General features: G+C 38.9%; 1 protein-coding gene across 3 annotated transcripts in view; it reads left to right on the top strand.

Annotated features, from left to right (window-relative positions):
- The window catches only part of LOC130913089 (acetyl-CoA carboxylase-like), a 100284-nt gene that overhangs the window by 41132 nt on the left and 35765 nt on the right, over positions 1–23387 (top strand). The window contains exons 23-35 of one of the 3 annotated variants that reach the window (XM_057831399.1): positions 6287–6375; positions 6466–6590; positions 6660–6773; positions 8451–8564; positions 8627–8716; positions 8805–8923; positions 14777–14800; positions 19033–19173; positions 21110–21209; positions 21279–21386; positions 21472–21528; positions 21697–21738; positions 21835–22050. In XM_057831399.1, coding sequence (XP_057687382.1) covers positions 6287–6375; positions 6466–6590; positions 6660–6773; positions 8451–8564; positions 8627–8716; positions 8805–8923; positions 14777–14800; positions 19033–19173; positions 21110–21209; positions 21279–21386; positions 21472–21528; positions 21697–21738; positions 21835–22050 — 1339 coding nt within the window. Of the gene's footprint in view, positions 1–6286; positions 6376–6465; positions 6591–6659; positions 6774–8450; positions 8565–8626; positions 8717–8804; positions 8924–14776; positions 14838–19032; positions 19174–21109; positions 21210–21278; positions 21387–21471; positions 21529–21696; positions 21739–21834; positions 22051–23387 lie in introns of those variants that run through there. The other 2 variants (XM_057831400.1, XM_057831401.1) reach the window with 2 other exon arrangements.

Below are 23387 nucleotides of genomic sequence, written 5' to 3' on the forward strand. Positions count from 1 at the left end.
TCTTCCAGTTTGAACGCGAGCTAGGGCTGGGCGATATGGCCTTAAGTACGTATCACGGTATTTTGAGCAGATTTACCTCGATAACGATAACTGACGATAAATTCGCCCAAGCGGGCTGTTATATATAATTTGAAAATTTGAATGAATGCATGGAATACAAATTAACCGTTTCTCATTATTTTATTAACCAGCTTTCAATTTAACAATTGCGCACGCAGTCTAAACATTAAGTATGTATATAAAAAAAAGAAAAAAATTGTAAACAATAAGAATTCTCATGTGAATATTTATAACAGCTTTTATGACTTGAAAAATGTACATTATAAAAATCAATCTAACAACTGTGCAAACATGTCATTGTAACACAAATGACTTGCAGCTTTAACAGTACACTTCAGACAACTTATTTGTAATGGCTGCTGTGACATAATTATTCGACACGAGTGTGTACGTCAAGGTTTCAGGTTTTTTTTTTTTCCAGAACATTTTTTAATACATGCACCCCCCACACAGACACAACCAGATTAAAGCTGTATTGCTCTGATGCCAATGAAACATTTAAGATTTTATGATGGCAGAATAAAGCAAACACAAACAGGAAAAATAGCTGCGGCCATTAAACTGTCATATCATATATAGGCTTCGCTGTTGGATTATACTTTATTCTGAGTGCTTTACCATCATGGAAGCCTTCAGAGAAATTACACAGAGATACCAAATAACGCGACGTAATGATTTCTAGATGAAGTCCGTGCCCAGTCCAATCATTAATTTCAGCCGTTTCGACAAGGTTAGAGGCTTAGAGCCGCTATCCGACTCTTTCACGTTCATTTGTAGCCGTTGTTAGCCGCTAGCATTAGCCTGTGGCTTGGCTACCAGAAGAAAGCAATGAAAGCCTCCTCTCCTAAAATCATGAGAGCCAGGGAGGACAGCTGGTGAAAGCCCGTCTGGAACCCGCCAAGAGTTTACTTAATGTCGGGTGAAAGTTTGGCAAAGCTCCCTTAAGACCGGCTCCATCACGTTTGCTTGTAGCGTTAGCCGCTAGCGTTAGCCTACCGGGCTTCTGTTTGTTTGGCTTCCTGAAAACCACGTGACTCCATACGTAAGCACACTGACTGCTTTCTTAAAGGGGAATGAACATAGCCGAACAACACAGAGTCAAAGCGGGATGAAAAGACTATATTTTCTTGTTTTATTAAATTACCGAATTTACCGACATGGTCAAAATTACGTCGGTCATCGTGAAAGAATTTCGGTAACGGTAAATTTTCGGTTTACCGCCCTGCTCTAACGCGAGCGGAAAAATAATGAGCGGCACTGTTGATATTTCACAAAAAGTTTCCCGTGCGATAGACGAGCACGAAGACCACGGGATTATTCTTTCTCGTGACGTTGGATTCATGATTTTCCCTATAAAGCAATCGCTACCCACATGTGTTGTCTGTCTTTGCGGTAAAACCTGAAAGGGAAACGGAACTGATAAGAAATTGTGTCTGGCTTGACCACGGACTTAGAAAACATGGTTAAATTTAGACAGCAAGCAAACAAGAATCGGGATTGCGTAAAATGGTTTATTGAACACACAAAAAAACAACGCGATCGCGAAAAGGGAAAACTGCAGTGAGAGACAAACGAAAAAAACAATGCAATGATGCAACTAGCAACGAAGGAATACCCCTCGTTTTGTGTTTGGGTCAGAATTGACCAGTTTTCAAAATTTTGTATGCAAAAATCAATACAATATACTGCAAAGGTTTAGTATTTTCAGGCCAAGTTAATTTACCGATCAAATTTAATTCAATAGCAAAAATCTGGGCAGATTTTTAACACAAGACATGGGTAAAAAAAACCTCAAAATGCAGCTAATCAATATCTCGGCAAGCCGCCTAAGATCGGTTTAAGGACACTGCTCGGATGCAGGTACGACGTTGGGAACTCATCCCACATCTCTGCAACAAAACAATCTGACCAGCAGCAGAATTTAACAAAATCATGCATGTCGTCATACTAGCTTCGCTTGCTAGCTAGCACAGGTATTCTCCCAGGCCAGCCCAACCATAGCCCCCCAGCGTGCATTGCCCCCCTAAAAACATTGCGACCTACGTAGGTCAAAATGCAGAAAGTGTTATAGATTTTTAAATCAATGGTTATAATACAACCCCTAGCAAAAAGTATGGAATCACCAGTCTCGGACGGGCACTCACTCAGACATTTTATTACGTAGAACAAACTCCGATAAAAAGCTTGAAAAGGTAATGAATTAGTTCAAAAGTGCAACTCTTTGGCATTCAGAAACAATAAAAGAAATGGATAAAAACATTGTGGTGGTCAGTAAATGTTACTTTCAAAGAGCATGTGCACGGAAATATAGAATCACTCTATTCTTAGGAAAAATATATGGAATCATGAGAAACAAACAAAGAAATAACAAAACACATCTCTAGTATTTAGTTGCACCACCTCTGGCTTTTATGACAGCTTGTAGTCTCTAAGGCATTGGCTTGATGAGTATTCTTCATCAATTTGATGTCAACTCTCTTTGATTGTAGTTGCCAGATCATCCTTGCAGGTCGGAGCCTTGCTGTGGACCTTTTTTTTTTTTTCAATTTCGACCACAGGTTTTCAATAGGGTTGAGATCTGACTATTTGTAGGCCATGACATTGACTGGATGAGTCTTTCTCCAAGGAATGCTTTAACAGTTTTAGCTCCGTGGCATGATGCATTGTCATCTTGGAAAATGATTTAATTATCCCCAAACATATTTTCAATTGAAGGGATAAGCAAGCTGTCTAAAATGTCACTGTAAACTTGCGCATTTATCGACGATTTAACCATAGCCCCCAGTGCCTTTGCCTGACATGCAGCCCCATATCATCAAGGACTGGGGGAATTTTGATGTTTTCTTCAGGCAGTCATCTTTATAAATCTCACTGGAACGGCACCAAACAAAAGTTCCAGCATCATCACCTTGTCCAATGCAGATTCTTGACTCACCACTGAAAATAACCTTCATCCAATCATTCACAGTCCATGATTGCATCTCCTTAGCCCATTGCAGTCTTGTTCTTTTCTGTTTAAGTGTCAATGATAGTTTCCTTTTAGCTTTCCTGTATGAAAATCCCATTTCCTTTAGGCGATTTTGCCGCCACCTCTGGCTTTTATGACAACTTGCAGTCTCTGAGGCATGGACTTGACGAGTGTTCTTCATCAATTTGGTGCCAACTCTCTTTGATTGCAGTTGCCAGATCATCCTTGCAGGTTGGAGCTTTGCTGTGGACCATTTTTTTTCAACTTCCACCTCAGGTTTTCAATAGGGTTGAGATCTGGGCTATTTGCAGGCCATGATATTGACTGGATGAGTCTTTCTCCAAGGAATGCTTTAACAGTTTTAGCTCTGTGGCATGATGCATTGTCATCTTGGAAAATGAAAAACATTTTTTCAATAGAAGGGAGGGGAAAACTGTCTAAAATTTCAATGTAAACTTGTGCATTTTTTGAAGATTTAACCACAGCCATCTACCCAGTGCCTTTGGCTGACATGCAGCACCATATCATCAAGGACTGAGGGAATTTTGATGTTTTCTTCAAGCAGTCATCTTTGTAAATCTCACTGGAACGGCACCAAACAAAAGTTCCAGCATCATTTTGCCACCACCTCTGGCTTTTATGACAACTTGCAGTCTCTGAGGCATGGACTTGACGAGTGTTCTTCATCAATTTGGTGCCAACTCTCTTTGATTGCAGTTGTCTGTCATTTTGACCGACAGGGTCATAAAAATCCGGTCATAATCTATTTTTACCCGTCACTTAAATTTTTAAAATGATGATAATGACATTGTGGTGACCCTTCGTTTGGCATAATTCACCTTCCGTACTTGTGTGTCCATTTGGCCGAGCGCGTTAGCGGCTACGACACAGTCACGTGACAGAGACACTTAAGAGCTGCGCGCGTTCCGGCATGAATAGAGAGTTCACAGAGAGCAGCAGAGCTACAGCGGCTGGACACAGCAATTCGAGCTAACAAGACTCTTAACATTGCATACCGCTTCAACATATTCAATAGTATTTAGTTTTCATTCCGAACAAGCTTAACAGAGAATCCACACCATGCCATCACACATCAAGCAGATGAATATGTAACTTTTTTTCTCCGCAGTGACAAAAACAGCTGACTGTGGCCCCAGTAGCTAGGCTAAGTATGGAACAATGAAATTAACAATTCGCCTGCTGGGGCCTGAACGGAGTCTTACACCTTCCTCCTGGTGCGCATGGACTTGAATTGCGTGCCCGCTTGTGCAGTCCCTGTTTTTTCACCTCTTTTATCAACACCATCGTTGTTTTGGGGCTTTTTGAAGAAACTTCGGACACTCAGTTGCCTTGACATTTTTCAGAGTAAGGCCAACGACGTCATGCATCAAGAGAGACAATAGCTAATTAATATGCTCACTCGCCACCCTGTGGTCTGGGGTGTGAATTGCAACCTGTCAAAATGACAGGTGGACTTCAGTTTTTTCCGTCACCGTTTTAAAAAATCGGTCAACGACGGAAAATATTCGGTTAACGCGACCTCTGGTTGTCACATACCTTGACTCCAGCTTCCTCTCATTTCTTCATTTGTCTTGTTGTACATCTTCTGTTTTCAAGACATATGGCCTTTAGTTGTTTGTCATAATGTTAGGATGTCTTCCTCGGTCTACCAGTACGCTTAACTTTAACAACCTTGCCATGCTGTTTGTACTTGGTCCAGATTTTTGATACAGGTGACTGTGAACAGCCCACATCTTTGGCAACCATACGTGTAGTGTTACCTTCTTCAGGAAGTTTGTTAATCCTCTCCTTGGTCTCAAGAGACATCTCTCTTTTTGGAGCCATGATTCTTGTGAATCCACTTGGTCCAGCCTTTTAACTGCTGACTAAGAGTAGAGGTGTGCAAAATTTCTGATTCTTAGATTATTCGCGATTCGGCCGTGGAAGATTTGAGAACGATTCACAAACATCCAATTATTGAGATATGCCAAGTAAAGCGGAAGTACAACACACTCAGCGCGCCGCGCGGTCTTTGGGACAGAACGGAGTGAGAGTAGCTAAACATCATGCTTCTCATTACCCGGCCCCTCGGGTAATGCCAATGCTCAACTCACGGATCTAGCTCAACTCATGCCACGAGATAAAAAAAAACAACAACATACTTGACTGCTGCTGAAAAGCTGCTACAAAGTACAGCCACACACTGTTACGGTAGATGTCATTTATATAAGACTAGATGCATTATAGATTCGATAGCGTTAACAGCACATCTACAAAAAGCTAGATGGGGGTGTTAGTAAACGGCCGCCATCTTAAAGCAGTACACTTCCCTGCAAGGCTGTTGTAGCGAACCTTCCAAGCAAACCTAATTAACTTTTTATCTAAAATACTCCTAAATCGGTAAAATATTGACTTGAATCAATCTTTAAAATAGTTTTAAAACTTTAGGGAAATTATGGATTAACGGGAGCAATTTTAACAACTTTAACGGTTGATTCACAACATTAAATTAATTGAATGTAGTTTAAAGCTGCTGATACAGAATGGGGACTGGAGTTTTTTTATTTAATGTTATTTTTGTATATTTGTTTACTGCTATATGTTTACTTGATACTAAAATAGTAGTTTGGTTTAGCCTGAGAGTATTTTTGAACAATTTTGGAACTAATGTACAAAACTTTAAAAAAAAAAAAAAAAAGGAGGGGGTGCATCAATAATCGTTTTATAATCGAATCGGAGCCTCTGAATCGTAATCGAATCGTTAGGTGCCCAAAGATTCCCAGCTCTACTAACGAGCAGATCTAATCTGAGGCAGGGGCCCAATTAAGGAAAGGAAATTGACTGGGGGTGTCTGTATTTTCTAACCAAAATGGAGTGATTCACCATTTTTTTCAGAATGGAGTGATTCTATATATATTTCCTTGCACTTGCTCTATAAAAGTAACATTTACTGACCATCACAATGTTTTTTATTCATTTAGTGTTTCTGAATGCCAAGGAGTTGCACTTTGGAACTAATTCATTATTTTATCAAGCTTTTTTCATCCGAGTTTGTTCTACGTAATAAAATATCTGATTGAGTGCTCGTCCGAGACTGGTGATTCCATACTTTTTGCTTGGGGTTGTATATGTGTTTCTAATAAGTAAAAGAGAACAATTGTGGCTTATTAGAGCCTGCAAGTCTTTCAGTCCGAGGTTACCTTTAAAATGTATTTCAGTAATGACGGCTGAACTTAAGTTCTATGACGTGTCTTCCAGGTACCGCAGTGGCATACGTGGTTACATGAAGTCTGTTGTTCTGGACCTGCTCAAGCGATACCTTCAAGTAGAGATCGAGTTTCAGCAAGGTAACAGTTATACTTTATAGATATTTTCTGGATCAGTAATTTTTCTATGGTAACTAAACAGTGTGTGATATTATCTTTTTCCACAAGCAGCTCACTACGACAAGTGTGTTATCAACTTGAGGGAACAGTACAAGCCTGACATGAGTCCTGTACTGGAATGCATTTTTTCTCATGCCCAGGTCTCCAAAAAGAACATCCTGGTCACAATGCTCATCGTAAGGCATTCATTATATTCATCGCAGCAGAATTTCAATGCAACTTAGAATATATTTGAATTTCTATAGGATCAACTGTGTGGAAGGGATCCGACTTTGGCAGATGAGTTGATGGTGATTCTTAATGAACTAACTCAGCTCAGTAAGATGGAGAATTCAAAGGTAGCCTTAAGAGCCAGACAGGTAAGGCCTTGTGCAGTGCATATCAAAACAATATTGTGTAATTTCAGTCTCGTAATTAGTTACAGTTAGAAATTACTTCTTCCAAAAAGTAATTCAGTTAGTAACTCAGCTTTCTCGTAGTAAGAGTAATTAGTTACTCAGCAAAGTAACTGATGTCACTTTTCATGTTCTACATGTTACTTGAGTAATTCGATTAGAAAAAAGCTTCGAATCAAATTTTGCTGCTTCGAGTATTTGTTAAATTAGTGGCGTTATGATGGTTTGTTTTGAAAATGTTTGCTTTTAGTTTTACTGATTTGGGTGGATAGACTGCCATCTTGTGGCAACAGTGAATATGACCTATCTCATTTTACATGGCTGAATCCAGCTGCTGCCTGTTAAGACCAACATTATGTAAGTTTTTGTTTGAGCTAATGTTTTTTATGCATTCGGAATTTAGTTTATAGGTGTATCCAGCAATTTTTTTTCATGGGAATATGTGTTTGAACGATTTATTAAGAGCTTTAAAAAAAAATTGTGAGCATTTTCTAGCATTTAAGCTAGCGGGCTTTTGCTTTTTGACTACTACAATAATCGATAGCTGCAGCCGTAATACATTCTATAACATCTTTTCATAAAAGATGTTTTTATTAACTGATTTAATTTAAAAATTTCACCTATATAACTGTAACGGTAGGGAAAAAGTATCTGAACCTTTTGGAATTTCTCACGTTTCTGCATAAATCACCATCAAATATGATCTGATTTTTGTCAAAATCACACGGATGAAAATACAGTGTCTACTTTAACTAAAACCACCCAAACATTTATAGTTTTTCATATTTTAATGAGGATAGCATAGTTAGGATCACGTTGTTTGTTTGTTTTTTTTTTAATTAAAAAACATCACACAAGGTTCATGGATACGTCATTCAAGAACCATTTAGGCCGAGTGACTATTTTTGGTAATTTAAAAAATATATATATTGTAGTGTCTACAAGGACAACGCCAACTTTCTAATGATAATGTATTATTTTTACGTAATTGTACCCACCTGGATGCCACGAACTGTTTGTTAAAAAAAATGAAATAAAAAGAGTTGTCCGAAAGTTAAAGATGACGTTCGCTACGCTAAATGCTAATGCTAACAAGAACCTGAATGCTATGCTAACACTCCGAGCCGCATTGCCAATCATTATCACGTGATGAAATCAGACAACTTGCGCCTCATTCAACCAAATTTTAGTAACACGCCCCTTCACATCCTTAGTAACTGTAACAGGGTTGCTACTCACTACTGAAACAGAATCACGCCATTAGAAACGCTGTTAAACAACACTGCTTGACATGTACTAAAGTACAACACATTTAAGTTGAATGTGTAGTACCGTAATTTTTGCACTATAAGGCCCACCTGACAAAAAGCCGCCACCCACCAAATGCACTTGTATTGAAGGTTGGATTTTTCTCTTTTTTTCCCTTAAGGTCCCATATTATTTGAATTTAAAAAATATATATTAGAAGCTAAAAAACACATCTTAACCAGGGGTGCCAATAATTATGGAAGGCACTGTATAAGCCGCACTGGACTATAAACAGCGGGATTCAAAGTGAAGGAAAAAAGTAGCGTCTTATAGTTTGAAAATTACGGTACTTTACTGATATACATACGTTTTCTGTTTAATATTTTGGCGTAGGTACTGATCGCCTCTCATTTGCCGTCTTATGAACTGAGACACAACCAAGTAGAATCCATCTTCCTCTCTGCTATTGACATGTATGGCCATCAGTTCTGCCCTGAGAACCTGAAGGTAATCACTAAAATTTCGACAGCTTTGGCATCAAATCATTTCTGATCTTCTATTTCCACCAGAAACTCATCCTCTCTGAAACGTCAATATTTGATGTATTGCCAAATTTCTTCTACCACTCTAATCAAGTTGTCTGTATGGCTGCACTGGAGGTACGCGTATTGATTTCACTCTAGCTTATCTATTTTGTAGTTTAGTAATAATTACATAATAAGTTTTTTTTTGGTTTTTGGTTTCCAGGTGTATGTGCGCAGAGCTTACATCGCCTATGAGCTCAACAGTATCCAACATCACAAGCTGAAGGATGGAACGTGCGCTGTAGATTTTCAATTCATGCTGCCATCATCACATCCCAACAGGTAACATTTTGGCCTTTGCCAAACGTTTTTAAATTCCTCTCGATGAATGGCGACCTGTAGCCAGATTGAATATCCTACACTAAAGGTGTCAAACCTGCAGCCTTGCAGCCATATCTGGCCCGCCACATCATTTTGTCATGATGTATAGACTTCATGTTTTTTGGCCAAATAAAATTTGTGTTATTCTCAATAAAATATCAAGGACTATAGAAATCAGATATTTACTTTTTTTTAAGAAATATTTTTTTTATCATTTAAAAAAAGAGAAGTTACTATTATTTAAAAGCATATTGTGAAAGAGCATATTTATCGTTTTACTCCCATTTATTTATTTATTCACAGTGGGGCAAATAAGTATTTAGTCAACCACCAATTCTGCAAGTTCTCCTACTTGAAAAGATTAGAGAGGCCTGTAATTATCAACATGGGTAAACCTCAACCATGAGAAACAGAATGTGGGAAAAAAAACAGAAAATCACATTGTTTGATTTTTAAAGAATTTATTTCCAAATTAGAGTGGAAAATAAGTATTTAGTCACCTACAAACAAGCAAGATTTCTGGCTGTCAAAGAGGTCTAACTTCTTCTAATGAGGTCTAACCAGGCTCAACTCGTTACCTGTATTAGTGGCACCTGTTTTAACTCATTATCGGTATAAAAGACACCTGTCCACAACTTCAGTCACACTCACATTGTATCCTTTTTTTCCATTAGAGAAAATAAAAGAGATCAACTGATAAAGTATAACTTTATTAACATTGTTTTGTTTGTAACAGAAAAGACAACGCGCATCAATTTGCCTGAATTTTTTTTTTGCGCAAGATACTGAACACCACGTTGCTCCTGGTGCTGCGTCACCAGTAGGTAGATGGAGAGATAGTGTAAAGCGCTTTGAGCGCCTTGAAAGGTGAAAAAGCGCTATATAAGTATAAAATAGACTAATAGATAGACACTCCAAACTCCACTATGGCCAAGACCAAAGAGCTGTCGAAGGACACCAGAGACAAAATTGTAGACCTGCACCAGGCTGGGAAGACTGAATCTGCAATAGGTAAAACGCTTGGTGTAAAGAAATCAACTGTTGGAGCAATTATTACAAAATGGAAGACATACAAGACCACTTATAATCTCCCTCGATCTGGGGCCCCATGCAAGATCTCACCCCGTGGCGTCAAAATAATAAGAACGGTGAGCAAAAATCTCAGAAACACACGGTGGGACCTAGTGAATGACTTACTGAGAGCTGGGACCACAGTAACAAGGGCTACTATCAGTAACACAATGCGCCGCCAGGGACTCAAATCCTGCACTGCCAGACGTGTCCCCCTGTTGAAGAAAATACATGTCCAGGCCCGCCTGCGGTTCGCTAGAGAGCATTTGAATGATCCAGAAGAGGACTGGGAGAATGTGTTATGGTCAGATGAAACCAAAATAGAACTTTTTGGTAGAAACACAGGTACTCGTGTTTGGAGGAGAAAGAATACTGAATTGCATCTGAAGAACACCATACCCACTGTGAAGCATGGGGGTGGAAACATCATGCTTTGGGGCTATTTTTCTGCAAAGGGACCAGGACGACTGATCTGTGTAAAGGAAAGAATGAATGGGGCCATGTATCGAGAGAATTTGAGTGTAAATCTCCTTCCATCAGCAAGGGCATTGAAGATGAGACGTGGCTGGGTCTTTCAGCGTGACAATGATCCCAAACACACAGCCAAGGCAACAAAGGAGTGGCTTCGTGAGAAGCATTTCAAGGTCCTGGAATGGCCTAGCCCGTCTCCAGATCTCAACCCCATAGAACATCTGTGGAGGGAGTTGAAAGTCCGTGTTGCCCAATGACAGCCCCAAAACATCACTGCTCTAGAGGAGCTCTGCATGGAGGAATGGGCCAAAATGCCAGCAACACTGTGTGAAAAGCTTGTGAAGAGTTACAGAAAACGTTTGGCCTCCGTTATTGCCAACAAAGGGTACATAACAAAGTATTGAGATGAACTTTTAGTATTGACCAAATACTTATTTTCCACCATGATTTGCAAATAAATTCTTTAAAAATCAAACAATGTGATTTTCTGTTTTTTTTCCCACATTGTGTCTCTAATGGTTGAGGTTTACCCATGTTGACAATTACAGGCCTCTCTAATATTTTCAAGTGGGAGAACTTGCACAATTAGTGGTTGACTAAATATTTATTTGCCCCACTGTATGAAATGAAAATATATACAGGTCGTCCCCAGTTTATGAGCGAGTTCCGTTCCTGCGCTGGCGATGTAACCCTGAGTCTGAATTAACCCTTTAAATTTGTCAAAACCCCCTATAAATTGAAAAAAAAAACCTATCCAAAAACATGTATTACATGTCATTGTACTGTCCTTGCCAAGATGTTGGAGCTAAGCTCTGAAATGACGATGTCAGACGTCTGCATGGTTTTTTTGAGTTTATTCAGCTGCTCATGACATCAACACTTGAAAAATGAACCTAAAATAAAATGAAATTAAATCAGTCTCATCTTCAATAATAGCAATTCATATTTGCGTTCACAAGTAGCTGATGATACAGCGATAATAAGTGATTAGCATGTATCAATTAGCGTCCGCACATCATCAAAAACAATCACATAAACTCGCCCCAATTATTCGACCACAATTGAAAACGCATAATAAAGAGTACAGATGGGGTTATATTCAGCCGTCACCTCTGGATGCTTCACAAGCGACAAATGTGTGCGCAGGCTGTCACCTCTGTCACTCCACAGCCATGTCGTAAGTAGCTTCCGTCATAACCTGGGGACTACCTGTATATGTTAAAAAATGAAAAACTAAAAGTTAATAAATACCGTTTTCTCCCTTTTTAAAAAAGATTGAAAGGAAAAAATAATAATGAAAAAGAAACAAGAAAATATTTGCCATTAATAGGCTAAAAATAGTTGATGTGGACAAATTTAAGGTCAGTGTTTTGGAACCATTTGCCATCTATCAAAACGGTGGTCGATTCGTTCCGATTAGTTGTTGAACTATCGAATTATCGTTTTTTGGCAGCCCTAGCTGGCAGAAATAATTATCCTCCCGATAATTACGGTAATAGGCAGATCATCAGGATCACTGCATTGTATCTTAAAAGAAGACTCACGCAAGTCATTAATTCACCAACTATGTAAAGTCACGGCTGTAAATGGGAAGGTGTACACACAATTCTTTGCTCTATTCACATGCGCAAAGACTTAATGAAATACCAAATGGTTAAAGGAGGCTAAAATCTTTTGTTATGTCAAATATGCACCACAATATATATCAATATGTATACCGTAATTTTCGGTCTATAAGGGCACACCTGACTACAAGCCGCCACTCACCAAATTTGACATGAAAACAACATTTGTTCATAAGCTGCACTGGACTATAAGCCTCACTGTATTATGGGATATTTACACCAAAAGATATTAACAGGTAACACTTTATTTGACAGCGGCATCATAAGACTGTCATAAGACCAAATGAACACCATGAAACTTTGAGAACCAATTAGCTGCGAAGCTTCATTGCTTCAAGAAGCTTCATTTGGCCATCTTTGCTCCTTTGGGAGAGACAGTCAACCTCTGCTGCCACCTGCTGTCAACACTGTTGTCATCCAACATGCCTCCTCGCAGGCATTGCAGCGCTAAACGTGTAAATAACAATCAAAACTAATATTCTGTGGTAATTATTTCTTCAGTTACTGTTGAGTTGTTTCATTATTTGCTATTTATGGTATTTGCTAACGCTTTATTTGAAAGTGGCGCCATAAGACAATCATAATTATGACATGACACTGTCATGAGCATTAATGAATGTGTATAACAGATTAGGGCTGGGTGATATGGCCTGAAGTACGTATCACGGGAAATTGAGCGGATTTACCTCGATAACGATAAATGCCAATAAATTCGCCCAAGCGGACTGTTATATAATTTGAAAATCTGAATCAATGCGTGAAATACAAATGAACTGTTTCTTGTTGATTTATTTACCAGATTTCAATTTAACATATTTAAACAACTGTACATGCAATCTAAACATTAAGTTTATAAAAATTTCTTGTAAACCATAACAATTCAAGTATGAACATTTATAACAGCTTGTATGACTTGAACAATGTACAACATTATAAGAGTCAATATCATGACTGTGCAAACATGTCATTATAACACAAATGGCTTACACTTTGAACAAAACACTTCAAACGGACAACTTATTGTTAATGGCTGCTGTGACATAATTATTCAACACAAGTGTTTACTTTCAGGTTTTTCCCCCAGAGCATTTTTTAATACATGCACGCACACATGTACCCCCCCACAAACACACACACACACACACACACCCTCACAAACATTAAGGCTATATTGCTCTTTTGCCAATAAAACATTTAAGATTTTGTCATGGCAGTAATGACACAGCATGAAGCAAGCACATACAGAAAAATAGCTGTGGCCATTAAACGGTCATATTAGAGGCTTCACTGTTACATTATAATTTGTGCTTAATACTTTACCCTCATAAAAGATATCAAAGAAATCACACACACGCACACAGATGCAAAATAACGCGACATACTAATTGCTAGATGCAGTCCTTGCCCAATCCACTCATTAAGTTCAGGCGTTTTGTCAAGGTTGGAGCCGCTATCCAAATCCATCACGCTCATTTTATTAGCCGCTAGCGTTAGGCTGTGGCATGGCTACCAGTACAAATCGTGAGAACCAGGGAGGAAAGCGCGTGAAAGCCCGTTTGGAGGCCGCCAAGAGTCTACTTAATTTTGGGTGAAAGTTTGGCGAAGTTCCCGTAAGCCTGACTCCATCACATTTGCTTGTAGCGATAGTCGCTAGCGTTAGCCGCTAGTGTTAGCCTACCGGGTTTCTGTTTGTTTGAGTTCCTGATAACCACGTGACTTCATACTAAGCACACTGACTGCTTTCTTAAAGGGGAATAAACATAGCCGAACAACACAGTCAAAGCGGGATGAAAAGACCATATTTTCTTGTTTTATTAAATTACCGAATTTACCAGACATGGTCAAAATTACGTTGGTCAACATGAAGAATTTCAGTAACGGTAAATTTTTTGTATACCGCCCGGCTGTATAACAGATGTTATTTAGTGTCATCTGGCAAATTTTCCCACTTTTGAATGGATGTAAAAGATCTGAGCTGGACATTAATGGAGTTAACCACATAATTTGCCAGATGACACTTAATGACGTCTGTCATAAGCATTCAGTCATGCCCATGATAGTGTCATGTCATAATTATGACGGTCCTATGACAGTCTTAGGACGCCACTGTCAAATAACACTTTAAGTATTAACCCAAATAAATCAACAAATAAGCCGCACTGGACTATAAGCCTCAGGATTCAAAATGAGGGAAAAAGGTAGCTGTTTATAGTCTGAAAATTACGGTACACACATACACAATCGACCTGACGCAATCAGTTCAAAAGTAAATATGTGCTTGCAGCTCCCAGTGATGACTATTTTGCCGAAACTGGATCAAAATGGCTCTAAGAGTGTTGAAGGTTGCCGACTCCTATCCTATACCATATGCCACAAATGCTATTATGTCATGAATAGAGTGTATAGAACAGATGGTGGACTTCCTCTGAGGCAGCTTTGGAACAAGAACATAAGCAGCATATAGTTTTATTTCAATGGCATCAAAGCAGATAACATTTTGTATCATGTTTTAATTCCTAACCAATGTCTTTGTAGAATAGTTCTACTCACTGAACAGGAATGTGAAGTGTATGTCATCATGCTTAGGGGTAGAGGAGGTTGTTGGTCCTCCACTGCTAATATTCCACTGTCAATCATCTTATTTCAGAGGGAGCAGCCCTACTCTGAACAGGTAGAGTAAAGCTCCTCCCAGCCAACTACACCTGATGGTGTGTATGTCTCACAGTAAAGCATGCCAGTTGTATTGTATTGCATTTTCTCCCCTCCTCTCAGTCCAGAAGTGTTTATCCTCAAGGACTATTACAACAAGTCCTTCCTAATTCACATTTATGAGCTGATCTCCATATTTCTGTTAGGTTCATCCAGCAGATAATTCACTTTTGCTTGTTTCTCTTAAAGCAACACTAGGTATTTTTTCAACCTTTGTAAAATATTTTCATAACATTTGTGATGATATGTCGACTGACAACTAGTTGAATAACAGCTTTTTTATATCTTGAGGGGGTCTGTATCGCTTTCACCAGCACTAATTAACTTTGAGGAGGGTAGCAGGAACCCTGTCACACAGAAAAACTACAAATGTTCTGACTGCTTTACAGAATACGCCACCTAGGCCTGTCGCGCTAACAAATTTTAGCGTGCGATAATTTATCTCATAAATTATTGCGATATGCGATATTATTGCCCCCCCCCAATTTTTTTAAGACCAATTTACAATAACACAGTGAGAATACTGTATATATTAATAGATCAAGCACACCCATTTAAACGCGATAAGAAATCACAACTAAAAAAAGTAGACCATGCATCTTAAGTAAAAGACAACAATATTAATACCGCAAAGAAACACGGAATAAATAAAATGTGTTTTTCAAGAAAAAAAAATACAATTGCAGTTAATAACTTAAGCATTTAGGCAAATGAAAACGTTTCCCCTCATAGCTTCTGCAATGGTGTTCCATAGGGATGCAACCTTGCAGTTAAGTCACTGTTCGGTACGATTTTCGATGCTGGGGACACGATTTTCGATCTGATTCAATAAATTTAAAGCTCTGGAAAAAAAAAAAAAAAAACTTTATTTTTTGTTTCTTTTTTTTTTTTTTTTTTTTTGCAAACGTGCAAAAATTAAATTTCCATCATATAAACATGCATTTTAGTGCATAATATCTATGTGCTTACTTCTTACTGATCTGAAGAAATTTAGTGTATATATATTACTGTTTGTAACGTGAGGCGGGGCACACTGTTGATTGCTACAGCTCTCTTAGCAGCTAGGTTTACTACATGACCAAGACATCCTATTTGTGGTCCGAATCCATCTGTGTCACGTACTGAATTAACAATATTTGCAGCATTATCTATAGTCACTGGTATGGATTGATTTGGCCTTCTTAACTTCCATTCAGTCATGGCGGTTAATAATTCATCGATGCAGTGTATGGACTACGTGTCCCATAATCACTCTGGGCTCACGTAGCCAATGGCATGGGACGTGGCACATCTAGTTTGCTATTTCATGATATCTAGTGTGTCCGCGCATTTAAAAAGTTGGCGCATGCCACAGAAGTCACATCTGCTCATTACTGCACAACACCAGCATATGACAATCGACTTTCATAAACAGGACGAGTTTGAAGCACAGCGCTCTTAATTAGCCACTCAAATATCCGGTGTTCTGCCGAAAAATAGCCGCTCCGTGTGAAATGTCACCCCTGACGGGAGCGCGCCACACGTCAACAACACCGGCACGCAGGAGATGGTCCGCAGTCAATTCGGTGCACTGGCGCGGCCGGTATACATTGAACAATAGGATATAATGGGAACTAGAGATGTCCTGATCGATCGGCATTCCGATCGATCGGGTCCGATCACGTCATTTTCAAAGTATCAGAATCGGCAAAAAAATATCAGCCATGCCTTTTTTTAACAAATATATATACTGTATATTTTAATTAAATCGTTTGTTATTGTATTTAACTTTACAGACATAATAAATTACACTCATCCAGAGCCTTTAGTTTAGGCTTAACGTAGGGTTATCAAAAATATCCCGATAACGGCAGCAAGTAATTTAATAAAAAATGTGTTACCTTGAAATATTTAACACTATTAAAATATACGCTGCACGATCCTCTCACTCGTTGTCGCGCTCAATCTGTATTGACACCGTTTTACCTTTATAGAGAGATAAAAGGCAGCACAACATGAGTAGAGAGAACTTATGCAGCCTTTGAAGCATTCTTCAATTGGCTAATACCTTGCAATGCCTCTCCCTATGATTAGAAATATCATGGGAAGCAATGCGGGGAAGCAAGGTGGCAATAGATCTTTGTCTTAACACCTTAAGTTATTTCCCAAAGCAGAGAAGATACAGTATATCCATTGGTAGCATGACGCACAGTCATGGTTTTACTTCCCATCATGCATTGGGGCATGCCTGCAGAATCATTTACTGAAAGCTCAACAAATACACTAGATGGCAATACAGTGGTACCTCGACATACGATCGCTTCGACAACCGATCTTTTCGACATCCGACGTAAAATTTGACTCGCCATTTGTTTCTACATCCGACGACATGCTCCAAATACGACGACATGACAACACCGCAAACGAACGCATGGCGGATTTTCATGTGTGAGAAATCAACACAGATATTCAAAACGTTGGTACGGTATGTCAAACAAGGAAAAAAGTGATGCTTACCTTTGAAATGAAAATGCAAATTATATAAAAATATGAGCGCTGGGGTGCGCATCCATGAGCTGGCTCAACAATACAGCTCCACGGTCCTCTTCCGACCGCCGTTCGCCAGTCTTTCTAAGTTAAGGTTGACAATATTATTGTGGTAACGTCGCCTAGGAAATCGCCAGCTTTGTCACGTTTTTATCATTTATTTAAGAACTTATTCAACACAAAACGTCCATTTCCCTCCGCGGTTGACTGTGCTCTTGAGAAAACGAAAGTATTATCTCTACCGCACTGACCTATCTCACTGTGACGTCAGCCCCGCGGTGCGTTCAGGTACAGCAAAAAGTGTCCGCCACATTAGAATCCGATTCGTTACATTATTTACAGGAATGATTATTAATTATTATTATTATTATTATATTATTCCGATTTTTATTCATAATTTATTTGTTTTGCTATGTTTAATTGCCATTTTTAATAGTACCAGCAGTATTTATTAAGGATTTACTGTAGGTTTTTGGGCTGTGGAACGAATTAATGGACTTATAATGTATTCCTATGAGAAAATCCTGCTCGACATACGACCATTTCGACTTACAAACAAGGTCCTGGAACGAATTAACTTCGTATGTAGAGGTACCACTGTATTTACTCACAGTACACAAAGTCACAAGTCTTTCTATCGTGGATCCCTCTCACAGAAAGAATGTTAATAATGTAAATGCCATCTTGAGGATTTATTGTCATAATAAACAAATACAGTACTTATGTACTGTATGTTGAATGTATATATTCATCTAAGTTTTATTCAATTTTTTCTTAATGCATTGCCAAAATGTATATGAAAAATTATCGGGAATGATTGGAATTGAGTCGGGAGCTAAAAAAAGCAATCGGATCGGGAAATATCGGGATCGGCAGATACTCAAACTAAAACGATCAGGAGCAAAAAAACATGATCGGAACAACCCTAATGGGAACGACTGGCTCCGGCGCTATTTTTTGCCGGACCTGGAACGAAGATGCATTTTGCGCAGTTGGTAACAAGGAATCCGAACTTTTAACAGCACGTCTGCCGCACGCGCGCACGTGACACCGGGTGACAAGTGATGAAGAGACTAGTCAACTAGATATTAGAATTAGTAAAGAGAAATAAAGTAAAGACAAGTGGTAGGTAGAATGAAAAACAGGGGATAGGACTCAGTGGCTGTACTTCCCCCACATTATAGCTTCTAGTGCAGCTCAGACTGAACTGTGAGTCCAATCTGTTTTCAACTAGCCTGACCATAAGCGTTGTCAAATAGGAACGTTTTTAGTCTAATCTTAAATGTAGAGACTGTGTCGTCCTCTTTAATATTAGCTGGAAGCTGATTCCATAAGACAGGAGCTAGGTAACTAAAGGCGCTAGCTCCTACTGTACTTTTAGAGACCCCTAGTGTTGCTTTAAAAATCTCATGACTGAGATATTCATTGTCCTCGGATTGTGAACTACAGTTTTGATCTTGGTAAGAAATCATAATTCTTTTAATGAAACAATGAAGTTAAAATATAATTCTAAATCCACACGATTTATGATGATGATTTATATTTAAAATGCAAAATTATAACAACAATTGCCTTAAATACTCTGAGCTGTTCACGTGCTTATTTGTTTTTGTATTTGTTTTTGACAGAGCACACATCTCTACAATATATTCGTCTTTATTCTTTCAGGCTTCCTGTCCCACTGAATTCTTCAGGCCAATTAAAGATGCGGCGGCAGAGCAGTGATCTTTTCTTGGAAGGAGCTCTATCTCCACCATGTCAACGAATGGGCGCTATGGTGGCGTTCCAGTGTTTTGATGATTTCAAAAGGTCCACCTTTGATTCATTTTCTACTCTTTATGATGGCTTAACGGGAAAAGTTCAGAAATTTTGACATCCGAACTGTAGTTTGGAGCTGTGACAGTACATGCAGGGCATCCTTGGAAGCGAAAGAACAGTGCGGACGCTATTCAAAATCAATGGCAAGATGACAGACGATTAGCCATGGCCAAATGTTGTCGTGCTGCGATAAGCAGTTGTATTTTATACAAAGAATCAGGTTCTAATGTGGCGATTGTGTTTTGCATGCTGTTGCTGAACATACCGTGTGAGAGTGACTGGCTGAGACAGGCGAAGGCGACAATGGAAGTGGCGACATTAATCATCATTAATATTCATGACATTAGCTACTATTGCTAAGTAGGGACAAGCCACCGTTTGTCCCTAATAGGAAATGAATGGAAATCGTGTACGAAGGAGATGATTACAGAGCTAAACCTACCAATTCTCTCTGAAAATGATGTGCCTGGTGCCAAATTGATTGGCAAAGATGTGGAAGAACATATAAATGTTCAGTTGAAGAGATGGCTTTCGTGTCGAAGGCTGAAAAAGATGAAAAAAAACGAGCCGACCTAAGCATTTTTATCGACGCGACTGACAATGACATTCTCCTGTTTCAAAAAGCTATCCTTTACCATCAGCCCTGTCTTTCTTATATACAGTGGGGAGAACAAGTATTTGATACACTGCCAATGGGTTTTCCCATTGTCAGTGTATCAAATACTTGTTCTCCTCACTGTATCCTCTGGTTGTCCTACGTCTCTTACCGTTCTTGGGGGTAATTTAGTTAGCTTTGTGTAGCGATCGCAAATGCTACTCAGTGACAGCCAACGAACACTTTTAATTTTTTCATTGATAACACATCTTAATTCTATAATTTATTTACACTTCCCCCTTACTAAAGTAGTTTATATATATAACAGAAACGGTAACAGTGGCAGTCAGATACCATAGTAATTCTTTTCAGGTCATTCATTGTCAGACAGAAGCGGTGCGGCACAACGTTACGCTAAAAAAATAAGTTAAAAATATAAAAATGGCTTACCTCTTTGTCATCTGAAAGACCATGCCAACCCAACATAATGTTTACTGCATATGAAAAGTGAATGGATTCGCCGAGCTGGTATTAAAGTCCGCGCAAGTTGATTCAGTCTTCACACTTTTTCCTCCCGAGTTTTTGGTTTCCGGAAACGTATAAAGAAAACATCCTTCATGTGTCATAATGTCTAGAGTCATTTCTACAAGTTCCAAAAAAGCAATGCGTGATCGGCATGTTCATTTTTGAAAGATTACTGGAGAAAAGTAGCACAAATTACGTTGTGTCTATGCGAGGGCGGGTCTATAATGTCCCACTTCGGCTTTACTTCCGCTTTACGATGCGACGTCACGGTCTAAAAATAGCCTGCGTGCAGTAAGCCATTTGACAGTCCAAAAAGTCACGAAAGTGAGAGCGATTTCACGCCTGTGTGACTTGGGGTCCCTTTTGTGGTTTAATTTTCCTCTGCGCATTTTTTTAATATACTGCAGTTTGCTTGGCATTGAGTCGGGAAGGATCAGGTATGCTACATTGCGTTTTTTTTTTTTTTTTTTTTCAAACTTGCATCAAAATGTCTGCTTCACAAAACAGTCCATTGACAAAAATTGACACATACAGATAAAAGTTAAACATAAAATACACTGATTATAATAGTACAATAAATATGAATAACCTATATATGTTTAACATGCAAAAATAATGCTATGAGTGCACCTTTCGTCCACGTGATGCTACTCGGAAAATTTGGTTGGTGCAGTGTAAATGCTCAACTTTTCAACAACTCATTTGCAAGTGTTGCTGCGAGGTAGCTCTCCAACCGGACCCTGGTTCTTTTGGTCTCGTGTGAAAGCACACTAAGATCTCTGATTTTAAATGTTTTGGTTTTTGTAGGAACTTTGACGAAGTTCTCTGCAGCTTTGCAGAGCCTCTGCTGGAGAGCCAGCCGTTTTTAGAGTCCTGCTCCAGTTTTTACGAAGATGAGAACTTCAAGGTGAGTGAATGCTCTTGTTGTCATTTGTTTTACTGGTTCTTTGGAGATTCAGCTTCCTCTTCCTCACAGAACACAAGGGAGAATCCAATCCACATCATTAACGTGTCAATAAAAACGGCAGACACTGAGGATGATGACGACTTGGTGACCGCCTTCACATCCTTCGCCCAGTCTAAGGTAAGCTCACATACTCTAGTGGCTGTTCTACTGTAATTTTAAATGTGTACAAAATTAGTTATTATACTGTTTTTTTTGGCCGTAGAGATCATCCCTTTTTGAATATGGCATCAGAAGAATCACATTTTTGGTTGCACAGAAGGTAATTTTGTCCATCACAGCTTTTGCTTGTTGATATATAAAATGTCTAACTGCATATTGAATTGTTTTATTCACGAAGCATTTATATTATTTGTTCAGATGCCTTTCGTAGAAGTTCCGTTCTGTGCAGCACATACTTGTTCATGATTTTCCTTTTTATCCCCAACAGAGGGAGTTTCCCAAGTTCTTCACTTTCAGAGCAAGAGATGGGGTATTTTTATTCATATTATTGTATTAATTTTCAAAATGAATGTAATTTTAATTGTCCTGCTGAGGAGTTTTTTTTAAACTCGATTATTTTCCATAGTTCCAGGAAGATCGGATCTACCGTAACCTGGAGCCAGCTTTAGCCTTTCAGCTCGAATTGAATCGCATGAGGAACTTTGATCTGACTGCCGTTCCCTGTGCAAACCACAAAATGCACCTTTACCTGGGAGCTGCTCGTGTACAGGAGGGTGCAGAAGTGACAGATTACAGATTCTTCATTCGAGCTATTATTCGCCACTCTGATCTGATTACAAAGGCAAGAGACTGTTAACCCTTTATAAGTTTAATAATAAGTTTATTAACGTATTTTTCGGACTATAAGTCGCACCTGAGTATAAGTCGTACCAGCCAAAAAATGCGCAATGGAGAGGAATAAAACATATATGAGTCGCACCGGAGTATAAGTCACATTTTTGGAGAAAATTTATTTGAAGAGACATGTCATCTTGAAAGGCTACCTAGCTCTTAGCCCACGATTAGCTTTTTTTGTTTTCTTTATTTCAGTAAGAGTAACCTTATTTCGCCAGTCCCTTACAAGTTTCTTGCTAACTCCAAACTTTCTTTCGGCTGCTCGATGCTGCTTTTTAAATGCATATTTCACTAGTTGAAATTAAATAGAGAACAACAGGCTGAAAAGGTGTACGGTATGCTAACATTACATGACGCTTGAAGTTGGATCGGGCCTAAAAAATACAGCCCGACCCGGCCGGTGCGCAGGTATTAAAGCCCAACCCAGCCCTAGCCCGATCAATTAACTTGATTTGCTGGCCCGAGCCTGAAAAAACACAAAATTTTATGTTTTATTTGTAGGCATGAGCCCGAAAAAAACGCCTCCGAAATTCTGTTTTATTTGTGAGGACTCAGGAGAAGGAGGAAACGCGGGGATGCGATGCGTGGTTGTGTTTTGTGTGATCACATTTGTGAAGATGCCTGTGCATATATGCATAATGATAACAAATTAAAGCCTGTCGTTTATAACGAATTCTCTCAGTTAAACAAGACTGTAAGATGGATATTCAATTAACATTTATATCTTATATATTTGTGTCTGTTCTAAGAGGCGGCTAGTGGATTTGACATTTTTTTCAATGTTGTTGAGTTTTTTCAATGTTTAAATAGTCTACATATTTTTATGATCATTATTAATGCATTTACACAACGAAATAACGCTGGAAAAGTTTGTTAAATATATTTCTCGTATAAGACCAAAGCGCCACATTCGCTTACATTCAGCGAAGCCGACACAGGTTTCTGAATAGCATCTTCAACAATCAATTTGAATACTTTCCATACACCACTCCTGCCGCAGTTGTTTTCTTTTCAATTCCCTTGTCTTTAGTTTGTTTGTTTTCCTAGCTGTTCCATATCGAAAAGGAAATACCAGGATGGGACTCGCGGAGGGCGCCAGGGCGGGATTGGAAATTGAAAAGAGAGCAGGGCCACGGCGTTCACGTGTGCAGGCATACACAGCGCCTTCTCTGTTTTATCTAAATTATTTATTTTACTTTAACATCCATACATCATTATAGTATAAATACAGTTTTGGTCAAAAGTTTACATACACTTGTGAAGAACACAATGTCATGGCTCTCT

This window comes from Corythoichthys intestinalis, chromosome 3 (assembly GCF_030265065.1).
Source record: "Corythoichthys intestinalis isolate RoL2023-P3 chromosome 3, ASM3026506v1, whole genome shotgun sequence".
Lineage (NCBI taxonomy): Eukaryota > Metazoa > Chordata > Actinopteri > Syngnathiformes > Syngnathidae > Corythoichthys > Corythoichthys intestinalis.